We start from the raw sequence: 19,157 nt of genomic DNA on the forward strand, positions 1-19,157 counted from the left end.
AGAGGGCGAGGCCGAGAGAAGACCGAGAGTTGAAGCCGGATACGAGAGGGAACTGAGATAGTGGCCGAGATCAACGTCGGGGACGCAGGGAGACGAAGGACGAGAACAATGTCGGGGGCGCAGGGAGACGAGAGAGGGAAGGGAGTGCAGGAGAGAGGAAGAAAAAAGAAAAAGACGATGCGCGATGGGGGGGGGGGGGGTGCGAGGAGAGAGAGCGAGGCCGAGGGCGTCACCCGTCCTTCAATTCGAAGAAGATAAAAAAGGGCCTTCTTCCACATGATTGAAATTAAACCGTGGAGATGAAGTACCCCTTCATCTCCTGCATCGAGATGAAGCTTCATCTGCGCTCCACTAATGACTTCAAGTGGAGAAGAGCGTTATGTGGTTGAAGATCATCTTGTTGACTAACCCCCCTAAAACAAGTGACAATGAAATCCAAGGATTCGCCCTGTAAATTCACTTTCACTCGCTCACTCGAGGCTCTCTGCATCCTCCTTTCTCTCGACACTCTTTGCATCCCTCTCTGATGTTGCTTCACATTAGTCTCTCTGCCATCTCGCCATGCTACCATGCTGCCTCCTCTCGCTGTGCTGCCCTATCATTTTGTTATATTTCTTTTAAGGCAAGAATCCCGTGTCTTTTATCAGGCAAAACATTGGGTAACACCTTCCCTTCTTAAAACAACAATAGGGGAGGATAACACCTCTCCCCTCTTCTCTATGCTCAAGTTAACACAAAGATGGCAGTTCTCACGTAATCAATTACCTTGGCGATCGAACCCGTCGAAAGGCGTATCCTTCTGTCTACTTCCCACTATCCGCCCAATCCCGTTTGTCTCATTTGCCCATTCGTTTCTCTTCCTCGACTGTTGCCTCTACAGGTAACCCAAATTCCTTCTGCCATTAGCGGCCTTGTGATCTTATCAAAATCGTTTATTAGTTATACTTCTATTCCTTAATTGCATTAGGTATCTCAGGGGAAGAATTTTTGCACAGGCCGATGCTTTTATATCGAACAGGTTTTGGCTCCTGGAGTAAATCCTGTACCGCTGCCGCTTTCGCTACCACTTAAGCAGCCGTGTCACAGGTAAAACCATTTCTTTCTGCTGTGGGAGTGTAGTTAGCAATGTAGCGTAGCTCAAGGTTGAAACTTGGATGTCCGTCGAATCTACTTGCCTCTTTTAATAGAAGCCCGAGAGAATAAAAGTGCCGTCCTATTTGAATAATCCCATATGAACAGTTGAAATTCGTCGATGCTGGAGGTTCTTCTTGTAATCCTGGCCACTGTCCTGCTTGCCTCGTCTTCTCCGAGACGGTAGCCAATCAGGTTAATCTGTCTTTTCTCCCTGTTTCGATTCTTTCTATCTTTCTCTCTCACTGTCTCGATCAACCTCTCTCTTCAGACTTATCGTGACATCAGATCCTCTTTCTCTCCGTTTCCTCCTCTTTGTTAATGGGCTTCATACATTCTTAAATTTGTCTTTCTGGGTCATTTGAGATACCTGTGTTGTCTTAATAACCCAGCAGTACGTAATCTTTGCAGAGAAATTTTTCTCGATGCAGGCGAATTTCTTGGCCAGGAGATTCTGTGGTCCTTCTACATCCTTGGCTCCTGTAGTGCTACCATCTCCAAGGTATGGTGACAGATTCAAAAAATGCTTAAATTATATGGTTGTGTGGTTGCCTCGAACAAAGTATGACGGAAGTGAGTACCGCGGCTAAATTGGCTGCCTCCTCTATAAGATAGATGACGAAACTCTATATGTTCTTTTTGCAAGTTTCTCTAACTATGCCGAGAAAACTCTTGAGTTGTTGATGTCGCATAGACATAAGTTTTCTCTTTTCACTGTTCTGCGAACTCTTCAAACTCATTCGTTTTGCATTGAATGGGTCTGAGGTTGAAGGAGCTTTCACATAATCACAGCCAAACCTACATGATTGCCTTGGTCTGGTGTTGAATGAACTTTCAATACATGCCAATGCTTTAGCTGGTCGAATCTTAAAGATGAAACAAATTGTGACATTGATTGTACACTATTATGTATTGAGTTAGTAGGGTGGAGTGTGCTGGTATGTTGTGAATTGCTACATCGTTGCAGTAATCTTCTGTATAGAGCAAGTTGATGTATTTTCTATTTTCCTTTTTTTCCCTTTTTATAACGCTAGATACAAGGGTGTTTTATGTATTTTGTATTCGTTGTGCAATCTTTATAAAAATTATACCCACTAGAAGTCAGGTTGACAGTTTGATGGGAAATGTTCTTTTTTTTATCGCAAATAACATGAATTAAGATAATATTTTGGCGTGTTTTTGGTTGACAAGAATGAATTAAGATAATATAAGACTGAGAATATTAGTTACTTTAAAAATTAAAGATTTTGGTGGAGGAAGAGGAGAAAAATGAGATGAAAAGAGAGACAAAGAGAAAGAACAGAGAGAGAAATTGATAAGAGCCAGAGAAGGTTGGGAGTTCTCTTAAATAACTTATTTGGGATGATTATTCCAGCAATGCCCCTATTCACTTAATAAACCTTATTCTCCTTATATCTCCCAAACTATATACCCTATGTACATGAAAATTTAACCACTGACATAACATACCTTTGAATGTATTTTCTAACAGTTACCATTAAATATGAAATGCAAAGGATGAAAGTTGAGCTTAAACGGTACAATTCCTTGAACTTACACTATCAATTAACTTTAGTATCTCATATTTTTCATCATGAATGAATCCACACAAATTAATATATATGATGATGAGAACAGAGGGTGCTTTATTGCATTTTTGGTGTAATCTCATTTCATATTGGCTGACACTTTTGCTTGAATTGTAGCATCCATCAGGATCAAATTAATAATTTGTTTCTTTTGCAGGGAGACCCATTTTTGGTATCTATTACCAGATGAGGTGCATAATGAGTCCCTCCTAAAGCAGTATATGACAGTTTTATCACCATGTGAAAGAGACTATGTTATTTGCATTAAAGAAGATGATCTCAAGAAAAAAGCTATTCTAGCTCGCGTTTTGGTACGGACTACTCTTGCAAGATGTATGGTCCAAGTCATATAGTGTACCTTTACTTTTTTATTTTGGTGCCATATAGAACTCAATTATGATGGTTTTCATGGGTAAGCTTCCAGTTAATAGGTTGGGTGCTCAGTGTTAGTAAGTTGTGGAGTGGAAAGGAGGATTCATGTAAAAGAACCCAGCAGAGTTGGATCAAGCTCTGACAAAAATAATGTCTTTATTTACTTCTGGGCTGAATTATTTTTTACAAAAAAAAGACTGGATAACTGCACTTAACTTGTGGAATGTGAAGATGCAAGTCAAAGTACATGACCAGTGATAGTTTTCATTATTTTCCTGTAGATCAGATACAGGATCTGAAGTGAGTCCACAGTCACTGAAGTTTAGGAAGAATATTTTTGGAAAGCCAGAGGTAGTGTATCAGCTTTAATCTATTGTATAAAAGGATCAGTTACTCATCTTCTTCTGATGATCTTTGCTTTCAGTTTTGGGCGATCTCTTTTATATATATATACATGTATATTGCTCTGACAGTTGCTTGAAAGTTTATCCTGGTCTATGTGCATTGCATTTGTGTAGATATTGTGGCAGCTTGATAAAAAATGGAACCCACCCTTGCTGCATTTCAACATCTCCCATACATCTTCATTGATTGCCTGTGGGGTGACTACAATAGCCCAAGTAATACTCTGCTATCATAAAGTCTCTAATCCATATAATAGTATATTCATGTGTCTTTCTCAATTGCAATACTTACTATATGTTTTTAACCTTTTCCTTTTATAATTTTTAGATAGGCATTGATGTAGAAGAAAAGCAAAGGAAGACAAAAAACAATGTAGCAGCTTTTGCTCGCCGTTATTTCTCCCCTCAAGAAACAGAATACTTGAACACCTTTTCAGACCCTGAGAAACAGCGAGAAGAGTTCATTAAATTGTGGACTCTCAAGGTGAGCATGGTTACTGGAGGATTGCAGTAATGGTGTTTGAAGTTTTGACCATATGCTACAAAAAGAAAAATGTTCATACCTGTTATCCCTCCTGATTGCTATTTTTGCCACAAGCAAACACTATGGGCATGGTGTACTGAACTAAAGTACATTTCTTCAGTAGAAAATGCTAATGTATTCTACTGAACAAGTTGTAAAAGAGTGTACATGTGACATGCAAAGCTCTATAAAGATTTAGTGTGAACGCTGCAACTTGGGTCATTATAGAAGCTCATCTGGAAAATGGGTAGGATAGATCATATTTCTTGGGTTTTGGAGATTTGTCCTTTTGTTTTTATCTAAACTCAGTCTAGTTTAGTTCATGTGTGCAAAACCCAGACTTCTGAAGAACCAATAAATGTCTTCATAGTTGTGCAAATACTATTTCTCAAAAAAAAAAAAAAAGTGCACGACCTAACCTTACCTTAGTAAGAGTAGAGAATAACCTAACCTTACCTGAGTAAGACTAGAGAATAGAGAATCACTTTAATGGTGCTGTCACAACTATGAAGTGACCACTTTGTACTGAATAGACATAAGCCCGACTATGGAATCTGTTTAATTTGAACTAGCATTGATTTTATCTCTCATATTTGATTAAGTGAATGGTGAGAACTCATGGAGTACATTGGATGGTCAAAGTAGAAACCGGTGCCTGAACTGTCTCATAGGTGCTTGCAGAAGAGTGAAAGCCAAATTCTACCAAAAGTTGTTACTTTTTAGACAAGCCATGAAGTGGAATAGTGGGCAAAGAAGCAGCACTATTGTAAGTGTGGCAGAGATCAAAATGTTAATCTGGATACTGATACCCATGCATTGTCCTCTCGTTTAATGGCTCCAATGACTGTGGCACAGCTGCAGTGGTGGCCTCTACTGCATACCCCTTGTATGTTTGTTGCGTAAAGTATGCAATAACTAATCAGAGCTGGGGAGTAACATCATTAGACGAAAAAACAAAGAGAGATGTTTTGAAATGGTTTGGATGTCTTTGGATTGTGTTGAAAGGAGTTGGCTAAAAATGTCGAGGATGAAGATCATCTAAACATTTTGAAGGCTGTAACTGATAAATCCATATACAGCTGAAGATTTCACATGGCTGACCTGACAGAGCTGTGATAAGGCTCTAAAGGTGGTGAATAGAAGAAATTTCAACCAATAGGAGTTTGAAAGTAAGTACCATAAGCATTTTCAAAAAAAAAAAAAAAAAAAGAAGGTAAGTATCGAATGCATCTTTGAAATTCATCTAAACTGCAAGATGTAATAGATGTAATAGATGCTTTTATTTCTATTTCACTCCCTTCTGAAATTGAAGTCCTATCCTACCTGTATTGTGTGAATATTTAAAGATGTACATAAATGAATTGTTTCCTATCTTGAGGTCTTTGTATGTTTTCTTTTGAGTTTGATATTATAAATGTTCCAAGAGTACTATATTTTTTTTTATTTTTAAGCCGATTTACTTTGTTGTCTATTATTTCACTTAGTATACTTTTATGTTGGAATAAGTCTTAAGTACCTTATTAATGTTGTCTAAATACTTAGTACACTAATAAATTTGCTGTTAGTCTCAAATTTTGCTATCCAATTGTACTTTTCTGGTTACAATTTTGTATTATTTACCAGGAAGCATATGTTAAAGCACTTGGGCGGGGATTCTCTGCAGCACCTTTCAAAACCTTTAATATACAGTTGAAGACAGATGGATGCAGGAAAAATCAAGCTAAATCCTTTTCTGATGTATGGCATAAAATTTTAAGCTCAGTTTCAGCTTGTTTCACAGTTCATTGCTCATTTATCTATAATAATTTCAGGCCAAAGTAGTTTTAGAAACTCTCGGTGATCACCCAGGCCTCACGACTAATTGGCAGTTTGCACATTTTCAACTAGCTGGTTCTCACTATGCTGCTATTTGTGTTGAAACGGACACAAGCATTCACAGTTGAGTCCTCACCACTGGAAGCTCATTTTTCTCAGTTATTGCTATTACTATTATTATCGGTAGGAGAGCAAGTTCATTTTTTTAATCTTCTGTTTTATTTCAAATGGCAGACAAGGAACCTGACCTTTTGAGATTACAAGTATGGAAAACAATTCCATTCGTAGAAGATGAATATGTATCGGGGACAAATGCTGTGATGCCTATTAGTGGTTTGTCTGGAGATTGACTCTACACTTTTTGGCTGCTGAAAAGATTTTTGCATCCTGAGAACGGCTATTCATATTTGGTAAACATTCATTTAAAATCCACGAAATGGCACTTCCCAGATTGTACAAATTTCCAAGTTGGCCTAAACTGAAACCCAACTTAGCCAGCTTCTTTTGAATTTCTTTTCAGTTTTCTACTGAAACTAATGGTTCCATCGTTATAAAAAGCTGTTATAGATTGAGATGAATGGATTACTTGTGGGTCTGCTGCTGTATGTGGGAAACATTTAGATTTCTTTGAATGGCCAGAGTAAACCAGTGAAATCAGTCTAAACTTCACAGCTTTTAGACGTTTAACTCAAAACCAGAGAGGGAAAAAAAGGGTGATTTCAGTAAAAGTTGCAATATAAAGTCATTCAGTTTGACCAATGATCAGACAGTGGTATCTACAGCATATGGAAGTACAACCAACATATCAACTCCAACTGCGATCTTTGTTCCTGCTCCAAACCAAAATTACAAAACATGGAGCAGACCATGGAACTACATAACAACCATGAAACAAGAACAACAACAAAAATCTTAGTCCAAAAACAGTAATACAAGGAAGATCACTTAATTTTCTCAATGATGCCTGCAATGACTTCATCCATGTCAAGTTCAGTCAGTTTTTTGAATGGCCGTGGCATATCCTGTAAACATACCACGTAAAAAAAAATCAAGCACAACCCAACATAATTGCTCACCATTATCCTGAAATTCATGATAATCAAGGTGATTCTTGAAACAAATCATATAAAAGGAATTAATTTAAACCAACTATTGATGAAAAGGTCAAAATACCAAGTATGTATGCACGTATATATATGTTTTATGCATGTCTTTTCAGACTAGAACTCGAGAACAGACTCCAATCACCCAGAAGTCCAAGGCAGGAAGAGGACCCATTGGCAGCAGCGGAAGGCAGGGAATCACCCAAACCAGAAGGGGCAATTATCCCCTCCCCCTCCCCAACTTGGCAACCTCCAACCGGGTCAACTTGCCCTAGTCATGAATTCACCTGCAAGTCTCAGGCTAGTGATCTAAGAATGAGTTGTTATATTGGGGAGAAAAGTCTCACATTAGTTTTAACTTGAAAAGATCCAATATTTATCAGTTGAGAAGAAGATTTCTAACTTAGTTATTTTGGGATAGTCCTCAATATAGCTTTTGCAGAATATATACAAATTACAAGTTTCTTTATTTTGATCATTATGAAACTTAAGAAGACATAATTTTATTTGACCATTCTCTTTGCTATCCATCCTGCATGATGTGTACTGATGTGCTTTAAGAGCAATACATTCAAATTCCAAAGAATAAGAACATGCTCAAGCTTGAAGCACAAGCTAACATTTAGTTTACAAAGGTATCAATTTGGAGATTTACCAAAAGTGAGACAAAGGTTTCACCACTTTCTTCACGTATTTCAAAGCATCCCCTCCTTGGCTGGAAGAAAGAAAACAGAATAAAAGGGAAACAAATAAGAGAGTTACATAAAAAGATGAGTTTTACAATTAGAAACATCAGGGGTATATCATATATTTCATAATAAGAGAAGAATAAGATCCAAGAATTTATGTGCATGCTTGATTAGCACTCTAGGATTCAACAACTCAACCTGAACATATTTAATGAAAAATACCACTAAGAAAATAGCTTTCAAGAAGCATTGCATATGACAAAAAAAACATGCAAGATGCTGGATTATATTTTATTTTTAAACATTCAAGACATAACTAATTGATAATCTTTGAAGAAGGATGGGTTCCTGCTACCAAAAAGTCACTTGCAGGGAATATATTGGTTTTCAAGGTGAAGCTATTACCAGCATATTGTCATCTTTCTCTGATTTATGAGATGCATTTATAGCATGAACTTTTGCCTTTTTAGGTGGGACAATTTAACATGGTTTGCCACTGAGAGAGGCTAACCAATAAACCCAAAAGATCAATCTTTTATGTGCGGAAAGCTACCGCCTACAAGAGTGGACGGAACCACTCTAACACCCACCCCGCCCATTCTTGACCGCCTCTCACAGGATTCGAAAGCGGGACGTGGCGTGCCCAGCTCTGATACCATGACAACGGCTAGCCAATACAACCCAGCAAACTAATCTATTGGGTGTAGAAAGCTACCGCCTACAAGAGTGGATGGAACCACTCTGACCCGGCAACAGAACCACCTGTTGGAGCTTCTCCGGCAACAGAACCGCCCGTTGGAGCTTTTCCGACGACTTTTCCGAGCTCTGACAAGGTTTTTCGATAACCCCCGATAGCGTTGCCAAAAACAGAGTCGTCGGACAACGCAGGTCGTCGGACAAGGCTACTTCGGGCGGAAAACCTTCGAACGGAGATGCTTTGTCAATCTTTGGACGAATCCAGCTCTGATACCATGTCAACGACTAGCTAATACACCCAAAGGACCAATCTTTTTAAGTGCGGAAAGCTACCACCTACAAGAGTCGATAGGATCACTCTGACAGCCACATCAATGAAGCCCACCCGTGTCAATCCATAGTAATCATTCTTAATTGAATGTTGTATTAGCCTGATAATACCAGTGGAATGAGCAAATGCAACAGACATTTTGGGGACCAGCAATTCCCAAATCTCCAAGATGCTAAACCTAGTTCCAACCTCTGGTACAAAAGAAGATCTACAATAAGGCTGTTTTGGTTTGATCCATCCCAGTTAATGATTGACTGTGACATCATCAAGCTAAGATTTAGAGAGACCTGACTTTTTGAAGTTATGAAGTGATTTAACAATGGCCAGGCCACATCAACAAGTACACAGCTCAGTTAATTAAAATTGGTTTGTCTCTCTTTAGTGTCATAAACATATCATTAGATTAATATAGGTTTGAGCCAGTCTTCATATCAATTATGTATTGACACAAAAAAAAAAAAATTAAAAGAACAGCAGATAGAGGGTCATAAACATCTCCTGATTATCATGACCAGTTAATGGTGAAACAATGCATTACACATTTATGACATCATAGTGTGTTCAGTCCTATGGACATAATACAAAAAGCCCCGTTAAGAGCATGTAATCCCAAAATGTAAAAGCCAGAAGGTCGAGGCAATTAACATTGTTTTTCAACCAGTGATGTCCAGAAACTCATGTAAGGATCAAAAGAAGTTTGAGGCCAATTTGTTGCAATATCATTTAAGCTGTTCTCCTGGCAGGCTTTCCTCAACCTTTCAATTAAAAACGCCCCCAAGATGGAGAAGGAAAACTCTAGAGAAATTTGAAGGACACAAAATCTATAATTTTAAAGTTTATTCTTTGTTCCAACAAATTTGACAAAACACCTTAAAAACCAAAACCCACATTTCCCTCCTAATTGAGCAATGCCAAGAAAGCCAGCACACAAGCAGAGGATGATTGAAAGAACTGTTTCGACTATTTAATCATTTGAGCTGGTTGACCTGGATAATTTTCTTATTAAAAAGGATAACTTTCCTGAATCATAAGACTTTTTAGGCTTTAAATTTAGAGGTGAAACTCATGTGGACCACTTTTGCATACTTATGCATTATTGTCAGAAGTTTTTAAATGCCATAAAACAAAAGAAAATCATTCAGAAAATTAAATTCCAACTGAAATACAGAAGAATAATATTTATAACAGTAATTAAAATATAAAAATTCCATATATAGCTACTTCATATTTTTGAGTATTGCCAATGAAAACTCTCTTAGGGGCATAACACCCTAAAAATCCCTCATGTGACTATTGAGTCAATAGAATCAGTCTCTTAAGGGCATAACTATTTTTTATCTCTTATTTAATTAAAATACCCCCTTCTCTCCCAGTTATGGGGGAAAAAGGGAACAAGAATGCAAACCTAACCCCCAACCTTTGGAATCCAATTCCTCCAAGAAAAGGGAGAGGTGTGAGAAACTTCACCCTCCTTTCTCAAAGGAAGGGGCCCTCTGCTTGCCACCTCCAGGCAGAAAGATGGGAGTAACAGTGGAACTGCACAGAGAGACAAGGAGATGGGAACACGGGAGTCCTCCCTACACTCTTTAATCTGTTTTATGCATGAAAAGAAAGGAGAGTGAGAGATAGCCTCCCGTATAGTGGAGGACAAAGAAGGGGGAGAGAACTGGCCCTCTATCCTCATATATAGTTTTATTTTTACAATATTACTTAAAAAATAAGTGTTGCATAGTCGTTTTACTTCAATTTTTCCTTAGGATATACCAACAGCCAGATCATATCCATCCACTAAATTTTAACAACAAGGCTACATTTTGATATACAGCATCTAAGTGGTCATATTTGGAAGTAGTGCAAAACTTTAGGGCCATAGCAAACTACTCTATTTATAACGCCCAAATTAATTGGTATAGAACTATTTGGAGAGAACTTCTGTTCTGGTTAAAAACTTATATAGTATTTAAAACCTGACAAGTTATTTCAAGCAGAAAATAGGCATTGCATATCAGATCTCTTTTCTACAGAAACAACTTCAAAATAAGTTGGAAAAATTGGCTGATTTCTGTCAACTCAACAGTGGTTCCCAAAAGAACACATAGTGCAATGAGATAAAACAAGCTAGTGCACATTCTGTAACAGAGTAAAATTTAGAATTATCCAATTATGGCACCTTTTCTGGGTTGATCTGCACCACAATATCAGGAAGACCATCCTCAAGGCCTTTTCTGACCTCCTCTGACCTCCGTCTAAATGTAGAACACTGTTTGCTGTAGCAACAAAAGAAATAGTAGAAAGCATGATTCCTCTTTAACTAAAAAGATGGAAAATAAGTAGAAGAATATGACAAAGTGTGGGAAAAATAACATACGGTCCACTAAACTCTCTGCCACTAAGGTGCAATGTCAGAGAATAAGCACATCATGCAATCACAGATTGAAAACCACAATCATGTTGTCAAAACCATGATGTAATAAGGCAAACCATCCATAATATGGATATAAATTTGAAGAAAAACCTGTCAAATTTCAAACACAATTAAAAGTCGCTGAGAGGAGAGGGCTATGCTCCCGTACGAGGACTTGGTAACCGTATTTACGTTTAAGTTAACAATAGCAAAATGTCTTAACGAAAATGAAAAACAAAAAAAAATGGTTATGTGCAGGTCCAAACAATCAGCTGCATTGCTATGGATCTGACCTCAAACTTGGACCAAATTGATGAAAATAGGAAACACGCACAACAAAGCAAAATGCCCATGAATTCAACCAATAAAGAAACTCGTAAAAGGCTTAAGTTGTAAAACTTCTCTTGAAACAAGGAAAATGTTGGAGATAACCTTGACCAGGCTCATTCCCTTGTACGTGTGCACACACTTAGCCGATGTGTGCTGGGCAGGTTGTAGTCAAGACAGAAAAGAAAGAAGCAAAACGAAAAAAATAAAGAAAAAAAAATTAAGGAGAAGAATTTTTTTCTACAAGGCACAACTGTGCTCTGTATTGCTGCTTGATTCTAATGGATCATAGAACCTACATACACATTAGACTGTTTTCTGGAGCACATTCTGCTTTAAGGTCCAGCTACAATAAATGTAGACACTTTTTTGGGGCATTAAACAACCCATTGCAAGGCAATTTTAACACCACTAGGAAACCTAATATTCCTACTTTAAGTGAAATGCTAATTGGGTATGGGGCATGACTTCCAACAAAAGATAATGTAGTCCGAAGCACTAGAGATTAAAAAAACAATCATGATAATGAAAAAATAAAGGAAAAAAAAACATCGAAGTGGGAAGAAATGTCGACAGCCATGCATAGGGATTCAAGGGTTTATATATAACCTTCTGCAGGAAAAAACATTAAATATATAAATAAATTAAATAAATAAGAAACAAGATGAAGAAGAAACAAGAAATGGGAGCCTCAAAGCTTGAAGTAAACGGTTCGTTCCGTGTGAAAAGGCTAGAATCATTAAGATAAGCATGCAACGAGAAATGGGTCACTGTAAAAATAAACAATGAAAGAAAGAAGGGACAAAGAACTAATCCAGGAACCCTAGAAGCCGTGCATTACCAATGTTCGATAATAATGGTCCTGGACCCAGCAGGCGGCTCTTCTACGGGCAACCTCTTTTTGGCTCTGGTTTTCCCATCGGAATGTACTGGAGTAACATCAGCTTTCGTCGCGTTTTCCTTTGAGGACTTCTGCTCCACAACAACGGTTTCGGACCTAGCTGGGTTCTCAACTTCCTGCAAGTTCCTCTTGGCTCTGTTGCCCTTACGAGGTTCAGGAATGACTTCCGGTTCCGGAGCATGTGATTTTGAGAGTTTCCGTTTCTTGGTAGGAGGGAGCTCCACCGGCTTGGAAGCAACTGCTGTGCCCGCAGTAGAGCTGCGAGTCCTCCTGGGGGAGAAGGAAGCCGCGGGTTTCGGACTCTCGGTCGTTCTTCTCTTTGGTGCCATGAAAGGTCGCTTGAGCTTCTCTTCCCTCCTCGGCAATGAAGACAGTAAAGAGTGGACGAAGGAGCGGGTCATAAAAGATAAAAACAAGTCCATTTCCCGCGCTTTTTCCCTCCCTGTTTTCCCGTCCCCGGTAAAAATTACGTGTCCCGTATGTTCGCTAACGAGTAAACAGTAAATTCGGGTCGGGTTTGGGAGACCGTGTTCCGACCCGGACAAAGAGAGTTAAACAAAAGACTCGGTCTGACTCGGTAACCCAGCAACCCGACCTGCCACCTGTCAAATCTGAATCATCCCAATGGGGTTGTAAGTCGATTGCTGAGTTGGAACACCATGGTTTTAAATTTTTTATTTTTTTACATTTTTTGTGTGAAAAGGGGCTATACTTTAATAGGTATTCAGTGATAATAAAAATGAGATAAATTTTTAAACCTCTTCGTTCAAATTCGTCAATACATTTTTTTCTCTCGTAGTTTATTCTCTCCTCTCACCCAAAAACTAGAATTATGGTAGTAGAAAATGTTCTCTCTCCTCTCCATCTCTCGGCCATATTTGAAAAGATTGTATTTGGATCGTTATAGAAGAGATACATTTAAGACAAAAAAAAAAAAAAAAAAAACTTAGTGGCATGTCTATCGATCACTTAATCTCTATCTCTAATTACCAAACCCAACTTAATTATCGGGCTACAATCATGATTGGATTTGATTGAATGGAAATCAATTGAGTTTGAGATCAGTTCAATTATTCATGAATGGAACCAAAGGTATGGTTGTTATTATCTCGAGCAATTAAACTAAAAACATTCATTGGAACCCAATTGGATTAGATGCTTAGTGAAGACTAAGGTATTTGCACTTTTTTATTCACCCATGGCCGAAAGGTGGCAATATCTATTGGTAGACATGGGTTCAGTGTGGAAGCCACTAATGAAAGTTGTGCTGGATAAGCACTTAAAACTGTCCCTTTTGCTAGTGACACTTGATGATGACACCCACTTTTACATTAAATGTGGCAAAGTCTCTAGCTTAAAAAAGTTTGAATTGGAGAATAAAAAATATATTTATATAAAATTTTTAAAATATAAAATTGAATATAATCAATAATTTATATTTTTATTTATTTTTTTAAATTTATAATTATCCAAAGTAGCTAGATGTCTTAGTTAAAGTATTTATTAATCATTTCCACTCCAAAAAAATAAATAAAAGGCTAATTCTTTAAGATAAATAAAATGAAATAGGATCCTATCCACATGCCACGCGTCAGAGTGTGACGAGTGAAAGTAAAAAGTGCGAGTATAATTCCAAGTGGCGTACAGCCCAGACTCCCTTCCCTTCTTTTTGGCGAATGTCGAATTTCGTTACTTTCTGCAAGCGTCTCAAAATAAGAACATAAATCTAGAACTCGGCCCTTATCAGATATACAAAGCGACAAAATTCCGGATATTTTCCATCGCGATAAAACCTTCGGGTTACCCTAAAGCCGGCTTTCGCCACCTTCTCGTCTGCAACAATGGAGTCGCTGATTCTACAGCTGCATGGGCTCGAAGCCGTCAAGTTTGGTAATTTTAAACTCAAATCGGGCATTTCCTCCCCTATCTACATAGACCTCCGTATCATCGTCTCCTACCCCGCGCTCCTCCGCCAAATCTCCGACCTTCTCCATTCCTGCGTCTCCGACGTCCGGTTCGATCTCCTATGTGGAGTCCCCTACACGGCCCTCCCCATTGCTACCTGCGTTTCTGTCACCAGGAACATCCCCATGCTAATGCGTCGCAAGGAAGTTAAGGAATATGGCACAGCCAAAGCCATCGAGGGTATCTATCGGCCTGGCCAGATCTGCCTCATCGTCGAAGACTTGGTCACTAGTGGCGCCTCCGTGCTGGAGACTGCGGGACCACTCAGGGCCGCCGGGCTGGAGGTCAGAGATGTCGTCGTGTTGATTGACCGAGAGCAGGGCGGCAGGGAGAATCTGGAGGAGGGAGGGATTCGCTTGCATTCTATACTCAAGTTGACGGAGATGGTTAGGGTTTTGGTGGATAATGGGAAGGTTTCCGAGGAGACGCAGGCCGCCGTTAGGGCTTTTCTGAAGGAGAACCGGAGAGTTGGGGTTCCAGCTGCTCCTACTGGATTATCGAAGGCCCTGAGATTGAGTTACGAGGAGAGAGCGGCGTCGGCCAAGAATGCGACGGGAAAGCGATTGTTCGAGGTGATGGCGGCGAAACGAACTAACTTGTGCGTCGCAGCGGATGTCTCCACCGCCGCTGAGCTCTTGAGCCTCGCCGACAAGGTTTGACTTTTTCTTTTTTTTGTTCCATCTATCCTGCGCGGCGCTCCCTTGCGCACGTTAGACTTTTCTTGCCAGCGCGTCCTTTCTCCGGCCTCCGCCAGTCTCGTCTTGGCAAAACCGGATATTTTTTTGCACTTTACAGTGACAGGCTTAACCCCACTCCCTTGCTGTTGATAATGATATAAAGATATTAGTAATAGTTCGTTGCAACTCACTAGAGCTTTTCTGCTCATTAAATGAGTTTTTGGTTGTAACAACTGGTTTAATATCTTTTACCTGCATCTTGTGAACCATCCTCAGTACACCAGGTATATATGTAGACAAAGTCCTATATAAACCTTTTGCTTTGTAATTACTTACAGAAAACATTTTCTCTCTTTCCAAAGGGTTTATAGTTGATATATGTACGTTTGTTGAATGGCATTCTAGGTTAGTGCTGATGTTCCATTTTATTCTGATTTATGTGCAGGTTGGACCAGAGATTTGTTTGTTGAAGACTCATGTTGATATATTACCAGACTTCACACCAGACTTTGGTTCTCAGCTACGTGAGGTACATGCTATTTAAGTACTTCATCACAAGATTAATTATTGAATTATGCAACTTGGAAGGTTTAGACAAGTCAGTATTGCAGCAAAGTGAAAAAAGTCCTGGTTTTTCTTTAGCAAGTGTAGCTTGCTGACATGTCTACTTAAGATTTAGTTTTGTGGAATTATTGCTTGGTCCTGATCTAGCAATGCATTTCTTAAAGATTGCAGAAAAGCATGATTTCCTGATATTCGAAGACCGAAAGTTTGCTGACATTGGAAATACAGTGACTATGCAGTATGAAGGGTGAGATACAATCATTTGGCTCATCTAGACGTTTATTTATTTATTTTGTTTTCCTTTTCTTGTTCTGGTTACTTATCACATATCCTCTGTCTTGTTCTCAGGGGCATTTATCGGATATTGGAATGGGCGGACATAATTAATGCACATATTATTTCAGGCCCAGGCATCGTTGATGGTCTTAAGTTGAAGGTTTACATATGCTTTTTGTTTGTCTTATCTTCTGTTAGCCTTGTTAAGTCACTGGGTAATGTGATTCAAGTGCATAACCACGATTGAGAAATTGATACACTTAAAAAAAAAATTTTGCATAGTTATCTTGTCTGTTTGTTTGGACTAATCTTTTCTGCTGTCATGCATATGTAGGGTTTACCTCGTGGTAGAGGCTTGTTGTTGCTTGCTGAGATGAGCTCGGCCGGTAACCTTGCCACTGGTGATTATACTGCTGCTGCTGTGAAAATTGCGGAGAGCCATTCTGATTTTGTTATTGGTTTTATATCAGTCAACCCTGCATCATGGAAAACAGGGCCCTTGAATTCATCCTTTATTAATGCAACTCCAGGAGTTCAAATGGTTACTGGTGGTGATGCATTGGGTCAGCAGTATAACACCCCTTATTCTGTAAGTTTTAGTAACTTTGTTCTTTATTAGATCTCTTGATTTTGCTTTATTTTAGCTCATAAATTTTAGCAAAGAAGCCGAAGAAAGAACATGAACTATGTAGAAATATGCTGTTCTCATGCACTCACTCACTCTCTCCCTCTCCTTCTCTTTCTCTCTCACCAGCTGTTGAGAAGTGGCTGTCATATAGAAATTAATACTTTAGATTGGGGCAGCAGAAACAGTGGACCACCTTTTGCCACTGAACTTTTATCTTTTAATTCTCTAGCGCATTGCAAAGAGAGTTTAATTTTCTCTGTTGATACATGATTTGTCTGTATCCCAAATTAAGCAGAAGTTCAATCCCCAGTCCCTTAAACAAAACACTTCATGTATTATTAGTTTTTTGTTTTTTATAATTCCATTAAGTTGTAGCTTAAGGTTGGCTCTGGTGACCATAAATCTGGCGGTAATCTGGGTCTAGCTGGTGAACATAGAATTTGTTAGAATTATTCTGATATATGTTTTACCTTGTTCACCTGGACTCTCTTCAGGTAAAAAAGCAACTCTCCAGTGTTTATCTGCTATTATGAGCTTTTGTCAATGTTATTTCCCAGAGAGTTGAGATGACACTTGAAATCAGGCCAATTAGATTGAAGTTTTCCCAGATTTCAGGGTTGTTATAAACTAATAGTTCAAGAGATATCCTAAAAGTGGTTTGTCCTGACAAAGCTAAGCTACTGATCAATAAGACAAAGAATAGTCGGATTGGAAATTTTATCTGTATTTCAAGATTCTAACTGAACTGTCTAAAGGAAATGCTCATACCTCTTCATGGTAGTTTGTCTTTGAGTGAATCTTGTCTTTTCTGGCAGGTCATTCTTGATAGAGGTAGTGATATAATCATTGTTGGTCGTGGAATCATAAAGGCGGCAGACCCTACTGAGGCTGCGAGGCAGTACCGTATTCAAGGATGGGAAGCATACGAGAAGAGATGCAATCTTTCATAGTACCCTCTATTTTCCTTTCCGTTTAGGTTTCTCCTCAACCTTTTCATCCTCTTATTTATGTTTTAGCTCGCTGATGATGAATGCCTTCTGGCCTTCTGTTCTGCAAGTGACATATTCAGATGAGGAGAGTTAAATGGAATGCACGGCTCTCTGTTCCTTTTTCTCCAGTTCTTTCTCACCGTATCTTTGGTTATTTTATGAAAGATAACTAATTCCTCATTTTTGTCTCGCCCAACTCTTTATTTAAAGATGTTAAGATTCATTAATAACCTAATATTAGTTGGTTACTAACAATAATAGACTATTTATGAAAAATAAAGAAAATAACTCATTAGGGTAAAAAGCCAACGACTCCCTCCATTTTTGCAGGAATACATCTCTGAAAACCACAAATTTCCCTTTTTCCTTTGCCTTTAAATTCCCCCTTCTGCTATGTCTGCCATGAGCCTCGTTGGGGGCATTAACCCACCACTTCCTCAGGCGAGCACTCCTCTATCCACAATCAATCCCCCCCCAAAAAACAAAAACACAAAAAAAAGAAGAAAAAAATCAACGTGAAAAACAAAAATGGCTTCCTCTTCTTCTTTCCTCATCCTGTCCCTCTTCCTACTCTCCTCCTCGGCTCTCGCTTTTAATATCACTAAGATACTTGAGGCCCACGGCGACTTCTCCATCTTCAATGGCCTCCTTACTCGGTCGGAGCTTGCCAACGAGATCAACAGGCGGAAAACTATCACGGTTCTTGCTGTCGATAATGTTGCTGCTGGCGCTCTCTTTGGAAAACCGGCTGACGTGCTCAAAAGGCTCTTGAGTGTTCACGTCGTGCTTGATTATTATGACATGGAGAAGCTTGGTAAGATGTCGAACAAGTCCGTTATCCTCACCACTCTGTTCCAGAGTACAGGCGTCAACCAGCAGGGGTTACTCAATATAATGAAGAACAAGTCCGGGGAGTTCCGCCTCGTCTCCGCCGTCCACGGCGCTGGTTTAACCTCCAACGTTGTCAAAGATGTGGAAACGCATCCTTATAATATCTCCGTTCTGCAAGTTAGTGGCGTTATCTACCCGACCGGGATCGAGAACGAGAACAGCACCGCCGTCCCATCGCCACCCAAGGCGTCTCCTCCCGTTTCTGCCCCTTCGTTGAAAAGAAGGAAGATTGCTGACCTTTCCCCTGACGCTACCGATCCTTCATCTTACGATTATGACGTTGAGGAGGCTCCAACACCCGGTGTCGGACCGTCTGCTGCTGAGGCGCCCGTCTCCGATGATGCTCGCAATGATGCCAGCCTTCCCGGCTCCTCATCACACGACACTGATGCTTCGTCTGCCTCCCGTGCCGCACTATCGCTCCTGGGTGTTGTCATGGGGATCATCTATCAGACTGTTGGATAAGTTTGATCTAAATTTTACAACCGAACAAGATAAAAAATTCAATTTTTCCCACAATTTAACTTCTCTCAAATTCAGCTAAAACCATTGCCATCCTGGTTCATCATTTACGGGTCCTTATGAACTTGACCATGGTTACCGGATCTAAACAGACAGAAAGGTCATGCACCAAACACGGCCGCCGATTGGTGACAGGACCTTCCGGCCTTCCTCCAACATAGATGGACCGAGCTGTGATTAAATCTAAGTTTGCCTAGAGCCTCTAAATAGTTGAAGATTTGATTATGGTGGGGCTGTGCAAAGCATTAGAATCTCTCTCTGTCATTTGTTTTTTTTTTTCCTTTTCGATGGAAATAATCTAGTTTCTCCAAATTGATTTCTTGCTTCCTCGGAATGTATGAACCGAAGGACAGACTCAAG

The 19,157-nt window shown here is 39.4% G+C and overlaps 4 protein-coding genes across 7 annotated transcripts; 3 read left to right on the forward strand and 1 right to left on the reverse strand.

Annotated features, from left to right (window-relative positions):
- Positions 1-574: 574 nt before the first annotated feature.
- Positions 575-6,406, forward strand: LOC137949879 (uncharacterized). 4 transcript variants are annotated; one of them, XM_068796108.1, is made up of 10 exons: positions 575-880; positions 968-1,086; positions 1,543-1,633; positions 2,878-3,053; positions 3,379-3,443; positions 3,611-3,712; positions 3,825-3,980; positions 5,643-5,756; positions 5,831-5,957; positions 6,069-6,406. In XM_068796108.1, the coding sequence occupies exons 3-10, from the start codon at positions 1,557-1,559 to the stop codon at positions 6,182-6,184; spliced, it is 933 nt and encodes a 310-aa protein (XP_068652209.1). In that variant the 5' UTR covers positions 575-880; positions 968-1,086; positions 1,543-1,556; the 3' UTR covers positions 6,185-6,406. The 4 variants fall into 4 exon arrangements, with proteins under 4 accessions (XP_068652209.1, XP_068652211.1, XP_068652210.1 ...); XM_068796110.1 differs by having other exon boundaries at positions 977-1,086; XM_068796109.1 differs by having other exon boundaries at positions 996-1,086.
- Positions 6,407-6,535: 129 nt separating this feature from the next.
- Positions 6,536-12,648, reverse strand: LOC137949880 (uncharacterized). The gene is made up of 4 exons (XM_068796112.1): positions 12,226-12,648; positions 10,824-10,920; positions 7,593-7,652; positions 6,536-6,856 (listed from the first exon to the last, which is right to left on the reverse strand). The coding sequence occupies exons 1-4, from the start codon at positions 12,612-12,614 to the stop codon at positions 6,776-6,778; spliced, it is 627 nt and encodes a 208-aa protein (XP_068652213.1). The 5' UTR covers positions 12,615-12,648; the 3' UTR covers positions 6,536-6,775.
- Positions 12,649-14,018: 1,370 nt separating this feature from the next.
- On the forward strand, positions 14,019-17,508 carry LOC137949758 (uridine 5'-monophosphate synthase). The gene is made up of 6 exons (XM_068795937.1): positions 14,019-14,903; positions 15,373-15,456; positions 15,656-15,738; positions 15,840-15,927; positions 16,102-16,356; positions 17,211-17,508. Exons 1-6 carry the CDS (start codon positions 14,127-14,129, stop codon positions 17,343-17,345), a joined length of 1,422 nt encoding a protein of 473 aa, XP_068652038.1. The 5' UTR covers positions 14,019-14,126; the 3' UTR covers positions 17,346-17,508.
- A 164-nt stretch (positions 17,509-17,672) lies between these two features.
- LOC137950671 (fasciclin-like arabinogalactan protein 14) lies at positions 17,673-18,911 on the forward strand. The gene has a single exon (XM_068797259.1). It carries the CDS (start codon positions 17,913-17,915, stop codon positions 18,738-18,740), a length of 828 nt encoding a protein of 275 aa, XP_068653360.1. The 5' UTR covers positions 17,673-17,912; the 3' UTR covers positions 18,741-18,911.
- Positions 18,912-19,157: the final 246 nt, after the last annotated feature.

This window comes from Aristolochia californica, unplaced genomic scaffold (genome assembly GCF_029961685.1).
Source record: "Aristolochia californica isolate CCGP_79_NKW_82.1479 unplaced genomic scaffold, dmAriCali1.0.hap1 SCAF_14, whole genome shotgun sequence".
NCBI lineage: Eukaryota > Viridiplantae > Streptophyta > Magnoliopsida > Piperales > Aristolochiaceae > Aristolochia > Aristolochia californica.